The 12641-nt window shown below is 36.0% G+C and overlaps 1 protein-coding gene across 5 annotated transcripts in view; it reads left to right on the forward strand.

Moving 5' to 3' along the window:
- Positions 1 to 12641, forward strand: part of LOC128211316 (serine/threonine-protein kinase 32B-like) — a 185865-nt gene that overhangs the window by 109865 nt on the left and 63359 nt on the right. For all 5 annotated transcript variants that reach the window (XM_052915974.1, XM_052915975.1, XM_052915977.1 and 2 more), the window contains one exon: positions 1122 to 1249. In XM_052915974.1, coding sequence (XP_052771934.1) covers positions 1122 to 1249 — 128 coding nt within the window. The remainder of the gene's footprint in view (positions 1 to 1121; positions 1250 to 12641) is intronic.

The raw sequence follows: 12641 nt of genomic DNA on the forward strand, positions 1-12641 counted from the left end.
ATCGAACCATCCTATCAAAAAAATCGGTCCTTTTAATCTGGTTCGAGCCAAGGAGGATATCGAGCCAAGAGATATGGAGCTAACGAGTTACGACTGTACACTAAATATTATCACCACAAACTGAATTCCATTATCGTGTTTTAATTACTTGTGATATTGCCTGCGTCTGCAGTATTCAAGTGGAACTTAGTTAACACTTGTTAACTTGCTTCAAAAATAATTGAGGTTTGTCCTTCAATTGATACATCAGTAAGGTGTTGGTGTTAAGGTGCTCTTGCTATTTATTGTATGTTGTCGAGTTAGCTTTAAAAAAAAAGTTTACTATAATGTATTCTTTGTTTGTATGTAGGAACTGTATAAAAATATAAATAGTATTCAGTTTATACAAAAATAGATCATTTTACTTATAAATCAATGTCAATGATCAATTAATATAGATTATCTTTATATGTTTTTAATAAACCTCTTGACATAAGCTCAGTCTAACTTTCAATTAGTGCCTTGGTAACATAAATAATATTGTTATGTTTAAACTTATTAGAGTCCACCCATGTATTGTCAACTGTCTGTGATATCTCGGGTAGTTATGTCTTATTGATAATATGACAGTAAACTGTTGAAACTTTGTCTTTTCCAATAAAAAAATATTCCATATGTTGTATATGGTAATTTTGCTAAGTATTGAACTTTGCAAATAACTTAAGCATTGGAAAAAAGGTGCTTTTAAAATCTATAGACATTGTACTCTGTATTTACATGTATGCTAAAAATAAATAAATTGGTATATGCTTCACAGGTCATTTTGTGGGACAAATGGTCATATGTTATATACATGTACATGGACATAAAGCCAGACAATTTTCTGTCAGACAAAAAGCACATGTGCACATCATTTAACATTGCCACTTTACTCAGAAGATACTTTTATAATTTCTTTAGCCATATGGCAATGATAGTTATATATATTATATACAGGGACATCAAACGTGACAGTATACTGTTAGGTGAAGCTCAAAAGATGTGTATACATCACCGAGTTTAACATTGCCACATGCTCAAAAAATCTGCCATTAATATAATCTTTTAGGTGATAGATGACTATGTTAGTTTTATAATTACAGGGACATTAAGCCGGACAATATTCTGCTTGATGAAGAAGGCCATGTGCACATAACAGATTTCAACATTGCCACAGTGCTCAATGAAGGACAAATGGCTACATCACTCTCTGGCACAAAGCCTTATATGGGTAGGTCACACTTTAAGCTAAAGTTGAGGTATCGTTATAGCTTTGCATGGTGTCATCGTTGTCTGCATCAGCGTCTTTGTTAGAATGCAAACACTCTTTGCTGTAGTTTTTAATGAAGGCCACCTCTTTCTCGGGCACTTCACGATACATGGATAAACTGTGATTGTATGAAATATTTTAATCACAGACATAGCTATTGCCATACTGCTCACAGTCAGATGACAACATGGGTAGGTAACATTACTGGCTGTTGTCTGCAAAATATTTATTTGCATATATAATAGACATAAATTAGCCACGGTGCTCAATAAATGTCACTGTTCACAAATTGTACCGGAACATCATAGCAATAACAGTCTTGACCTATCTTAGTGTTAAATTACTGTGTTTTGTCTGCAACATATTATATCCTTTCGAGTACCGCTACCGTACATCGACGCGCTACCGTAGCCGCCTAATGCAGACCAATTTTTCAAGGGTGCTGGTTACCGCTACTGTTTTACTGTAGGAATACTGTAGACGACTGAAACGTACCGAAAAAGTAGGTACGTCCAGTTCCACAGCCGCAAAATGCACATTTTCCACAAATTTGTGGTACGTTTTTCATTAAAATAAGAAGGATTGTGAACTTTAAAAACAGCATTAATACGCTATGGTACTTTGTCTTAGAAACAGTTACTACACTACGGAATTTCTTTCAAATATAATAACCATGCAAAAATAAGCAACGGTATTTCTTTAAAAATCGTCATTCAACATTATTCGCCTCTGGTATTTGTAAATTTGCTTTAATAAAACCGCATTCTTATGCTTTTCCTCTTGTATCAGAAGTACGCTGTGGTATCACTGTTAAATTTAAGAAATGAGCAAAACTGCGCAGTGGTATTACTGTGATATTTGTTTTACGGACTGTGTGTTAACTTCGATAAGGTACACATTTCATGTTTGAATTAAACTAAATCAGTCACTTAAGTGCACTTTGGTAGCGTTCTTGAATCTAGAAGTATGCAAAACTACGCAGCGGTATTTCCTGTATAAACATCATACGTAATCAACATAACACAACCCATTTCAAAGGCGACGTTGCCTTTGAAGGTCATTTAACGCTAGTTACGCTTCCTTTTAAAACTGTTGACATATATGCTACAACTTTCTTATAAATCCAACCGGACATCTATTACGTGATCGCTTTAAAGTTATCATGGAAACCATAGTGACTGCAAATATATCAACAGAACATCCATTACAAAATAGCTGTCACAGTTGCCATGAAAACCACTGCAATAGACAATAAACCAACCGGACAAATATCACAAGGTCGCATCAAGGTTGGAACCACAGTGACCCCTGTTATGAATGTTGTATGGGAAAGGAGCATTACTTAATACAACATGCATCAATACATATCTGTCGTTGAAACAATGATCAAATGTCACGGTCACCATTCAAGAATCGTTGGTGCTTCGTGTGTCATGGGGCATCTTAGGAATTACCAGGCGTACTTAAGTCGAAAGATAGAAGTAGGGTTGACTCAAACAGTTGTAGAGAACTGAAGAGAAGATGATCATGTTGTATTTGCCGACAAGTTTAAAACATCAGTTCCTCTGGCGTTTGGAAAAAATCTATACGTTCGTGTCACGCATTAAACACCGGAAGGACATATTGGTCAATCGCAAAATCAGTCCACGAAAAGAGATGGCAAAGTTAGGATGCTCAGCAGAGGGGGACACATGGCATGAAATATTGCGGACCGGAAGCTTATGTCCACTGCATGGGAATAATCAAAACATGTGTGCAACCCGATGACATGTTTCAATCCTATAATAAATAGCCGACATAACAAGGTTTTGGCGGAAGAAGTAAATGCAAAAGGAAAGTGGGAAAAACATGCATCAAAGTTATTTTATAATTAAAAAAGAACATGGGTGTTGTAGACAGTGAACATTTACAGTGTACCAACACAAAGTGCTTATTTGTGGACCTAATGTGTGTGGTTTGCCGTGTACATCTCGCTTGTGATTCATCATGTATAAAGCTTCAACCCTCCGGCTACCTATAAGCTGTTTGAGAGAATGGTAATACTTTTTTACAGTATATTACAAACATGCTGTAGAATGTTAAATAGTAACCATAATCAGGTTTAATAACATATTGATCGTTGCATTACCACCAAAATGAAACATGAATAACATCTTTTAAAATCAATCAGCTGTTTAGTGTTTTATGTTTCTGTTTTTTGGTTGCAGAACAACTTATCGGCGGGAATAGCACACGTATAAGGAAATCCAAACAAACAAGCGACATATTTTAACTTGACCTCTTTGGCAATGTGCAGTGCAGAGTCAGCTTGCATGAGTATAATTCTAATGTTTATAAAATAAAACGCAAATGAAATGTTCTTTTATTTAAGGGAATGTTTTATTTCGTATCGTGGCATTACCTCTAGGAAAGGCCGAATGGGGGTCAAGTCCAACAAGACTATGGCTCCAGAAACACAGAGGAACGGAAACAACAACTCATGTATCCTAAACATTTTCAATAATATATGTTTTTTATATAATTGCAGTTTGAAATGACCCTTAAATCGAAACAATGAATGGCCTCTGAAGTTCATGAAAATGCATACATTAAATTATTTCTACTGTTTAATGGCACATCTTGAATTTCAGAGTCTAGTACAAGAAAGCGCCGTTTAGATCAATCATGTATTAAAATAAATTTTCAATATAGTATTGATGAAATAATCATAACAAAATGTTGTTCAGGTGTCAACATTTTGTTCCTGAAGGGACGAATAATGTTTGTTTTAATGTTTTTTTTATAGAATTAAACATTTCAAGCTTAAAATGAGGACATATTTTTCGAAATTACACATATACAGTGCAATTGTCTCTAACAACGTGTCTTTATAACAAATATTCATCAATATGTGATTTCTTTTTACAGACCGATGATATTGCATTGCACCAGAAACTCCACTAGACTCTGTTGCCGTTTCGTTAATCGCATGCTGTGATTATACTGGTGTTGTTTCCCGTGACAAATCTTGCGATATTTTTAGCAATATAATAGTTACAGCCAAATTCTTTGATTTATGTTTTGGTCTATGTTTTTCTATTATATAATTATGTACATGTGTTCTTTGTTGAATGGAGAAAAAGTATTTTCATTCTTGATTTTCGTCGTGTTTAATTTTATCCCTATGTATTCCTCAAGTTCCTATGATGTATATAATTGATCTATACATTTTATAACCTTGATGTATGAATGAATTGTGAATCCGTATTTGGATTTTAGTCCTATAAGTTTACATTTATATAGGAAATGAATGAACATGTTTGTAAAATATTATGATAGAGAACTGTTATTTTAATTCCTTTCTGATCTATTTGATGAAAAACATATTGTTTTGTAATCGCTCTATGCATGTATAAATACTAAAATAAACAAAAATATGTATAATATAATGAATACTACAGGGACAATCCCATTAGTTGAACAGTAAAAAATAGGCCCTGTTAAGGTGTACACGTCAAGGACCCAAACAACAATGAACTAGAGACACAAACATTGTTACACCACTTCTTTAATCATAATTTTCACTTTTTGTTTTATTACTGAATTTTACATAAAATGACACGTGCCTGGAAAACTGTGATAATGTGATGTGTGCATTAAAATTAAGCACAGCTAAAATAGCGCATTTATACATACATGGTTTAGCCACACATGGCATTCCAGAGAGTGTTTATGTGGATTTTTTTTCAATTTACTCCGATTCAAGCACACACATGCATAATATGATTGAAATAATAAAAACATTTCGCAACGTTGCCTTACAAACATCTTTTTAAGCATTATACTTTTGAAATATTTTGGAAAACCTTTTTCTACAACTGTAGTACAATATTGCTGTTTGAGAAATATCAAATAATAGCCGTAGTGTATTTATGAGGAAAACAACAGACATAAATATCGAGTTACTACAAAAGTTAAAACTGCCATAGTGTATCTATGCATGCACACGTGGTATAATTCCAAGATTGATCATAACATTAAACGTCTCCGGCAATTTTGAAATACATATACCTGAAATGTTTGTACTAGAACTACCAGAGTGTATTAATGCATAATATTATCCTTTATGTACTTAACAAATTGTTCAAAGAAGTAATTCCTATCTACAAAACTCGCCTATAGTAGTTTTATAAACATTAAAAAGTAGCCAATACCGAAGATGAAAAATACCACAACCTACATATCACAGGATTACCATTGCGCTGTTTTGCACGTGCATTTACCTACTGATGATTGTCTTCAATCAAATTACTACAACACACGTCTACGGTTATTCCTACATTTGTTCAAAATTCATCATATCCGTAGTGTATTAATGAGAGTTTTGTATTTTTCCGAAGTCAACCAGAGCGTAGTTATGCCGAAATGTCATATATATTAATAAGTGAATATTTTAATTGCCGTTACATAATAAAACCAATAAAATGCATTTTATTGTATTAATGTGTCTATCAAAGGGTTTAAGTAAAAGGAAAAATGTACATTTTCACTAGAACATTACCTAATTAGGGATAATGTATATGTCACTAATTCGTGAAATGCAAACTTGATTTATAAGGGTGTTATGTTATATAATTTTATGTACTATATAATGTTTGTAATTAATTTCTTTAATTGTGTTATAAATTTATACTGTTTCGAAATTGATAAACATTTTACCTAATTGCTAACGCATTTTAATCGGGAGATTTAAGTCTCTGCTTTTAGCAAAACATGTACAAGATTATAAAAATAAGCGGTATTCCCACGCTGTACGATAGCGGTAATCAGAAGCCGAAAATTTGAGTACGGTTTACACTGCTGTGGTAGTTCGCCGGTGTATGATAGAGGTAATGGGGACACCCGAATTTTGGGTCTGCATTAGGCGGCTATGGTAGCGGAAAGGATATGTGCATAGTAGACCAATTATTATTGCCACAGTGCTCAGTGAAAGTTGAAGACATGCCACACTAAAATTGGATTTTCTTAGAATTAAAATTCAATCTAAGTTGATTATTGCAAACTGCCCCTGCTCCTGCATTATAAGTAATAGTAAGTAAGGCATAAAAAGATAATGTTTTTTTTCCAGTACCATGCCCCCAAAATATAGGGTAGGTAGGTCAGAAAAGCTTTATTTTTAGGATTTTTTTTATAAGCCATTTTATTATTGATATTTTTTCTGTAACCCTAAAACTATAGGTTTATTAAATGCTATAGAACATCAATACACTCAGTTTTAGCATTGCTTATATTGAAAAAAGCCCAAACACTTTAATTTTAACTTTTAATAGATTAAGATCAAAGAAATGAAATAAATATATTTTACAAGGCAATACAAATGTAAAGTATCAGGGGAAATAAATAAGGTAGGATCTGGAAACTGGAAACAAGCATTGTTTGTGTCGCCCTAGTGTATTTTTGGCCTGCATAATAAGTAAGGGTATTCATGGCCTGCATTATAAGTAAGCGTTTTCCTGGCTTTCATTATAAATCAAGAGTTTTCCTGATTTGCATTTGAAGTAAGAGTATTCTTGGCCTGCATTATGAGTAACAGGGTTTATGTTGTGTAATGTACTTACTCTATTTTTCATGGCTAGCAGTATAAGTAAGTGTATTTTAGGCCTTATTTCTTTTCGCTAAGAGTTTTGCAGGCCTGCTGTTTTTGAAAATAGGAGAACTCTAGGCCTGTAATTTAAGTAAAAGAGTTCATGACCTGCATTATAAGTAAGAGTATTACAGGCCTACATTATAAGTAAAGGAGTTTTTGGCCTAAATTAAAAGTAAAAGATTTCTTGTCCTACATTATGAGTAAGGTCTTCTAGGCTTGCATTGTTAGTGTGAGTATTCAAGGCCTGCACTGTCAGTGTGAGTATTCAAGGCTTGCATTGTCAGTGTGAGTATTCTAGGCCTGCATTGTCAGTGTGAGTACTCTAGGCCTGCATTGTTAGAATGAGTATTCAAGGCCTGCATTGTTAGTATGAGTATTCTAGGCCTGCATTGTTAGTATGAATATTCAAGGCCTGCATTGTTAGTATGAATATTCAAGGCCTGCATTGTTAGTATGAGTATTCAAGGCCTGCATTGTTAGTATGAATATTCTAGGCCTGCATTGTTAGTATGAGTATTCAAGGCCTGCATTGTTAGTATGAATATTCAAGGCCTGCATTGTTAGTATGAGTATTCAAGGCCTGCATTGTTAGTATGAATATTCTAGGCCTGCATTGTTAGTATGAATATTCTAGGCCTGCATTGTAAGTAAGGTAATCTGGGCATGCATTGTTAGTAAGAGTTTTCTAGGCCTGCATTAGAAGAAAGGTATTCTAGGCCTGCACTTGTAGTAAGGTATTCTTGGCCTGCATTGTTAGTAAGAGTAGTCTAGGCCTGCATTGTCAGTAAGTTATTCTGGGTCTGCATTGTCATTAAGGTATTCTGGGCCTGCATTGTTAGTAAGAGTATTCTGGGCCTGCAATGTTAATAAGAGTATTCTAGGCATGCATTGTCAATAAGGTATTCTGGGCCTGCATTGTTAGTAAGAGTATTCTAGGCATGCATTGTCAGTAAGTTATTCTGGGTCTGCATTGTCATTAAGTTATTCTGGGCCTGCATTGTTAGTAACATTTTCTGGGCCTGCATTGTTAGTAAGAGTTTTCTAGGCATGCATTGTCAATAAGGTATTCTGGGCCTGCATTGTAAGTAAGAGTATTCTAGGCATGCATTGTCAGTAAGTTATTTTGGGTCTGCATTGTCATTAAGGTATTCTGGGCCTGCATTGTTAGTAAGAGTATTCTGGGCCTGCATTGTTAGTAAGAGTATTCTAGGCTTGCATTGTTAGTGTGAGTATTCAAGGCCTGCACTGTCAGTGTGAGTATTCAAGGCTTGCATTGTCAACGTGAGTATTCTAGGCCTGCATTGTCACAATAGTGTGAGTACTCTAGGCCTGCATTGTTAGAATGAGTATTCAAGGCCTGCATTGTTAGTATGAGTATTCTAGGCCTGCATTGTTAGTATGAATATTCAAGGCCTGCATTGTTAGTATGAATATTCAAGGCCTGCATTGTTAGTATGAGTATTCAAGGCCTGCATTGTTATTATGAATATTCTAGGCTTGCATTGTTAGTATGAGTATTCAAGGCCTGCATTGTTAGTATGAATATTCAAGGCCTGCATTGTTAGTATGATTATTCAAGGCCTGCATTGTTAGTATGAATATTCTAGGCCTGCATTGTTAGTATGAATATTCAAGGCCTGCATTGTAAGTAACGTATTCTGGGCATGCATTGTTAGTAAGAGTTTTCTAGGCCTGCATTAGAAGTAAGGTATTCTAGGCCTGCACTTGTAGTAAGGTATTCTAGGCCTGCATTGTTAGTAAGAGTATTCTAGGCCTGCATTGTCAGTAAGTTATTCTGGGTCTGCATTGTCATTAAGGTATTCTGGGCCTGCATTGTTAGTAAGAGTATTCTGGGCCTGCATTGTTAGTAAGAGTATTCTAGGCATGCATTGTCAATAAGGTATTCTGGGCCTGCATTGTTAGTAAGAGTATTCTTGGCCTGCATTGTTATTAAGAGTATTTTAGGCCTGCATTGTTAGTAAGAATATTCTGGGCCTGCATTGTTTGTAAGGTATTCTAGGCCTGCATTGTTAGTAAGGTATTCTGGGCCTGCATTGTTAGTAAGAGTATTCTGGGCCTGCATTGTTAGTAAGAGTATTCTAGGCATGCATTGTTAGTATGAATATTCTGGGCATGGATTGTTAGTAAGAGTATTTTAGGCCTGCATTGTTAGTAAGACTATTCTGGGCATGCATTGTTAGTAAGAGTATTCTAGGCATGCATTGTTAGTAAAAGTATTCTGGGCCTGTATTGTTAGTATGGATATTATGGGCCTGCATTGTTAGTAAGAATATTCTGGGCCTACATTGTTAGTAAGAGTATTCTGGGCCTACATTGTAAGTATGAATATTCTGGGCCTGCATTGTAAGTAAGGTTTTCTGGGCCTGCATTGTTAGTAAGAGTATTCTGGGCCTGCATTGTTAGTAAGAGTATTCTTGGGCTGCATTGTTAGTAAGAGTATTCTAGGCCTGCATTGTTAGTAAGAGTATTCTGGGCCTATATTGTTAGTATGAATATTCTTGGCCTGCATTGTTAGTAAGAGTATTCTTGGGATGCATTGTTAGTATGAATATTCTTGGCCTGCATTGCCAATAATAGTATTCTGGGTCTGCATTGTTAGTAAGAGTAATCTGGGCCTGCATTGTTAGTATGAATATTCTTGGCCTCATTGTTAATAAGAGTATTCTGGGCATGCATTGTTAGTATGAATATTCTGGGCCTGCATTGTTAGTAAGAGTATTCTGGGCCTGCATTGTTAGTAAGAGTAATCTGGGCCTGCATTGTTAGTATGAATATTCTTGGCCTGCATTGTTAGTAAGAGTATCCTGGGTCTGCATTGTTAGTATGAATATTCTGGGTCTGCATTGCCAGTAAGAATATTCTTGGCCTGCATTGCCAGTAAGAGTATTCTTGGCCTGCATTGTTAGTAAGAGTAATCTGGGCCTGCATTGTTAGTATGAATATTCTTGGCCTGCATTGCCAGTAAGAGAAATCTGGGCCTGCATTGTTTGTAAGAGTAATCTGGGCCTGCATTGTTAGTATGAATATTCTTGGCCTGCATTGTTAGTAAGAGTATTCTGGGTCTGCATTGTTAGTAAGAGTATTCTGGGTCTGCATTGTTAGTATGAATATTCTGGGCCTGCATTGTTAGAAAGAGTATTCTGGGCCTGCATTGTTAGTAAGAGTATTCTGGGTGTGCATTGTTAGTAAGAGTATTCTGGGCCTGTATTGTTAGTGAGAGTATTCAGGGCCTGCATTGTTAGTAAGAGTATTCTGGGCCTGGATTGTTAGTAAGAGTATTCTAGGTGGACATTGTTAGTAAGAGTATCCTGGGCCTGCATTGTTAGTTAAAGTATTCTAGGCATGTATTGTTAGTAAGAGAATTTTGGGCCTGCATTTTTAGAATGAATATTCTAGGCCTGCATTGTTAGTAAGAGTATTCTAGGCCTGCATTGTTAGTAAGAGTATTCTAGGCTTGCATTGTAAGTAAGAGTATTCTCAGCCTTCATTGTTAGTAAGAGTATTCTAGGCCTGCATTGTTAGTAAGGTATTCTTGGCCTGCATTGTTAGTAAGAGTATTCTGGGCCTGCATTGTTAGTAAGTGTATTCAGGGCCTGCATTGTTAGTAAAAGTATTCTGGGTGTGCATTGTTAGTAAGAGTATTCTGGGTCTGTATTGTTAGTAAGAGTATTTTGGGCCTGCATTGTTAGTAAGAGTATTCTGGGCCTGCATTGCCAGTAAGAGTATTCTAGGTGTACATTGTTAGTAAGAGTATTCTGGGCCTGCATTGTTAGTAAAAGTATTCTAGGCATGCATTGTTTGTAACAGAATTTTGGGCCTGCATTGTTAGAATGAATATTCTAGGCCTGCATTATTAGTAAGAGTATTCTAGTCCTGCATTGTAAGTAAGAGTATTCTAGGCCTGCATTGTTAGTAAGAGTATTCTCAGCCTGCATTGTTAGTAAAAGTATTTAGGGCCTGCATTGTTAGTAATGATATTCTAGGCCTGCATTGTTAGTAAGAGTATTTTAGGCCTGCATTGTTAGTAAGAGTATTCTGGGCCTGCATTGTTAGTAAGCTAGTCTGGGTTTGCTTTGTTAGTAAGATTATGCTAGGCCTGCATTGTTAGAAAGAGTATTTTGGGCCTGCATTGTTAGGAGGGTATTCTTTGCCTGTATTGTTAGTAAGAGTATTCTGGGCCTGCATTGTTAGTAAGAGTATTCTAGGCATGTATTGTTAGTAAGAGTGTTTGTGGCCTGCATTGTTAGTATGTATATATTCCCGGCCTGCATTGTTAGTAAGAGTATTCTAGGCTTGCATTGTTAGTAAGAGTATTTTGGGCCTGCATTGTTAGTAAGAGAATTCTAGGCCTGCATTGTTAGTTTTAATACTCTTTGCCGGCATTGTTAGTATGGATATTTTAGGCCTGCATTGTTAGTATGAGTAATTTGGGCGTGCATTGTTAGTAAGAGTATTCTTGGACTGCATTGTTAGTAAGAGTATTCTAGGCCTGCATTGTTAGTAAGAGTAATCTGGGCCTGTATTGTAAGTAAGGTATTTTAGGCCTGCATTGTAAGTATGGATATTCTAGGCCTGCATTGTTAGTAAGAGTATTCTGGGCCTACATTGTTAGTTAGAGTATTCTGGGCCTGCATTGTTAGTAAGAGTATTCTTGGCCTTCATTGTTAGTAGGAGTATTCTGGGCCTGCATTGTTAGTATGAATATTCTGGGCCTGCATTGTTAGTAAGAGTATTCTAGGCATGCATTGTTAGTAAGAGTATTCTTGGCCTGCATTGTTAGTAAGAGTATTCCGGGCTTGCATTGTTAGTAAGAGTATTCTAGGCATGCATTGTTAGTAAGGTAGTCTGGGCCTGCTTTGTTAGTAAGAGTATGCTAGGCCTGCATTGTTAGTAAGAGTATTTTGGGCCTGCATTGTTAGGAGAGTATTCTTGGCCTGCATTGTTAGTATGAATATTCTTGGCCTGCATTGTTAGTAAGAGTATTCTAGGCATGCATTGTCAGTAAGTTATTCTGGGTCTGCATTGTCATTAAGGTATTCTGGGCCTGCATTGTTAGTAACATTTTCTGGGCCTGCATTGTTAGTAAAAGTATTCTAGGCATGCATTGTCAATAAGGTATTCTGTGCCTGCATTGTAAGTAAGAGTATTCTAGGCATGCATTGTCAGTAAGTTATTTTGGGTCTGCATTGTCATTAAGGTTTTCTGGGCCTGCATTGTTAGTAAGAGTATTCTGGGCCTGCATTGTTAGTAAGAGTATTCTAGGCTTGCATTGTTAGTGTGAGTATTCAAGGCCTGCACTGTCAGTGTGAGTATTCAAGGCTTGCATTGTCAGTGTGAGTATTCTAGGCCTGCATTGTCACAATAGTGTGAGTACTCTAGGCCTGCATTGTTAGAATGAGTATTCAAGGCCTGCATTGTTAGTATGAGTATTCTAGGCCTGCATTGTTAGTATGAATATTCAAGGCCTGCATTGTTAGTATGAATATTCAAGGCCTGCATTGTTAGTATGAGTATTCAAGGCCTGCATTGTTATTATGAATATTCTAGGCTTGCATTGTTAGTATGAGTATTCAAGGCCTGCATTGTTAGTATGAATATTCAAGGCCTGCATTGTTAGTATGAGTATTCAAGGCCTGCATTGTTAGTATGAATATTCTAGGCCTGCATTGTTAGTATGAATATTCAAGGCCTGCATTGTTAGTAACG

The sequence above is a fragment of the Mya arenaria genome, chromosome 12, assembly GCF_026914265.1.
Source record: "Mya arenaria isolate MELC-2E11 chromosome 12, ASM2691426v1".
In the NCBI taxonomy this organism is placed as follows: Eukaryota; Metazoa; Mollusca; class Bivalvia; order Myida; family Myidae; genus Mya; species Mya arenaria.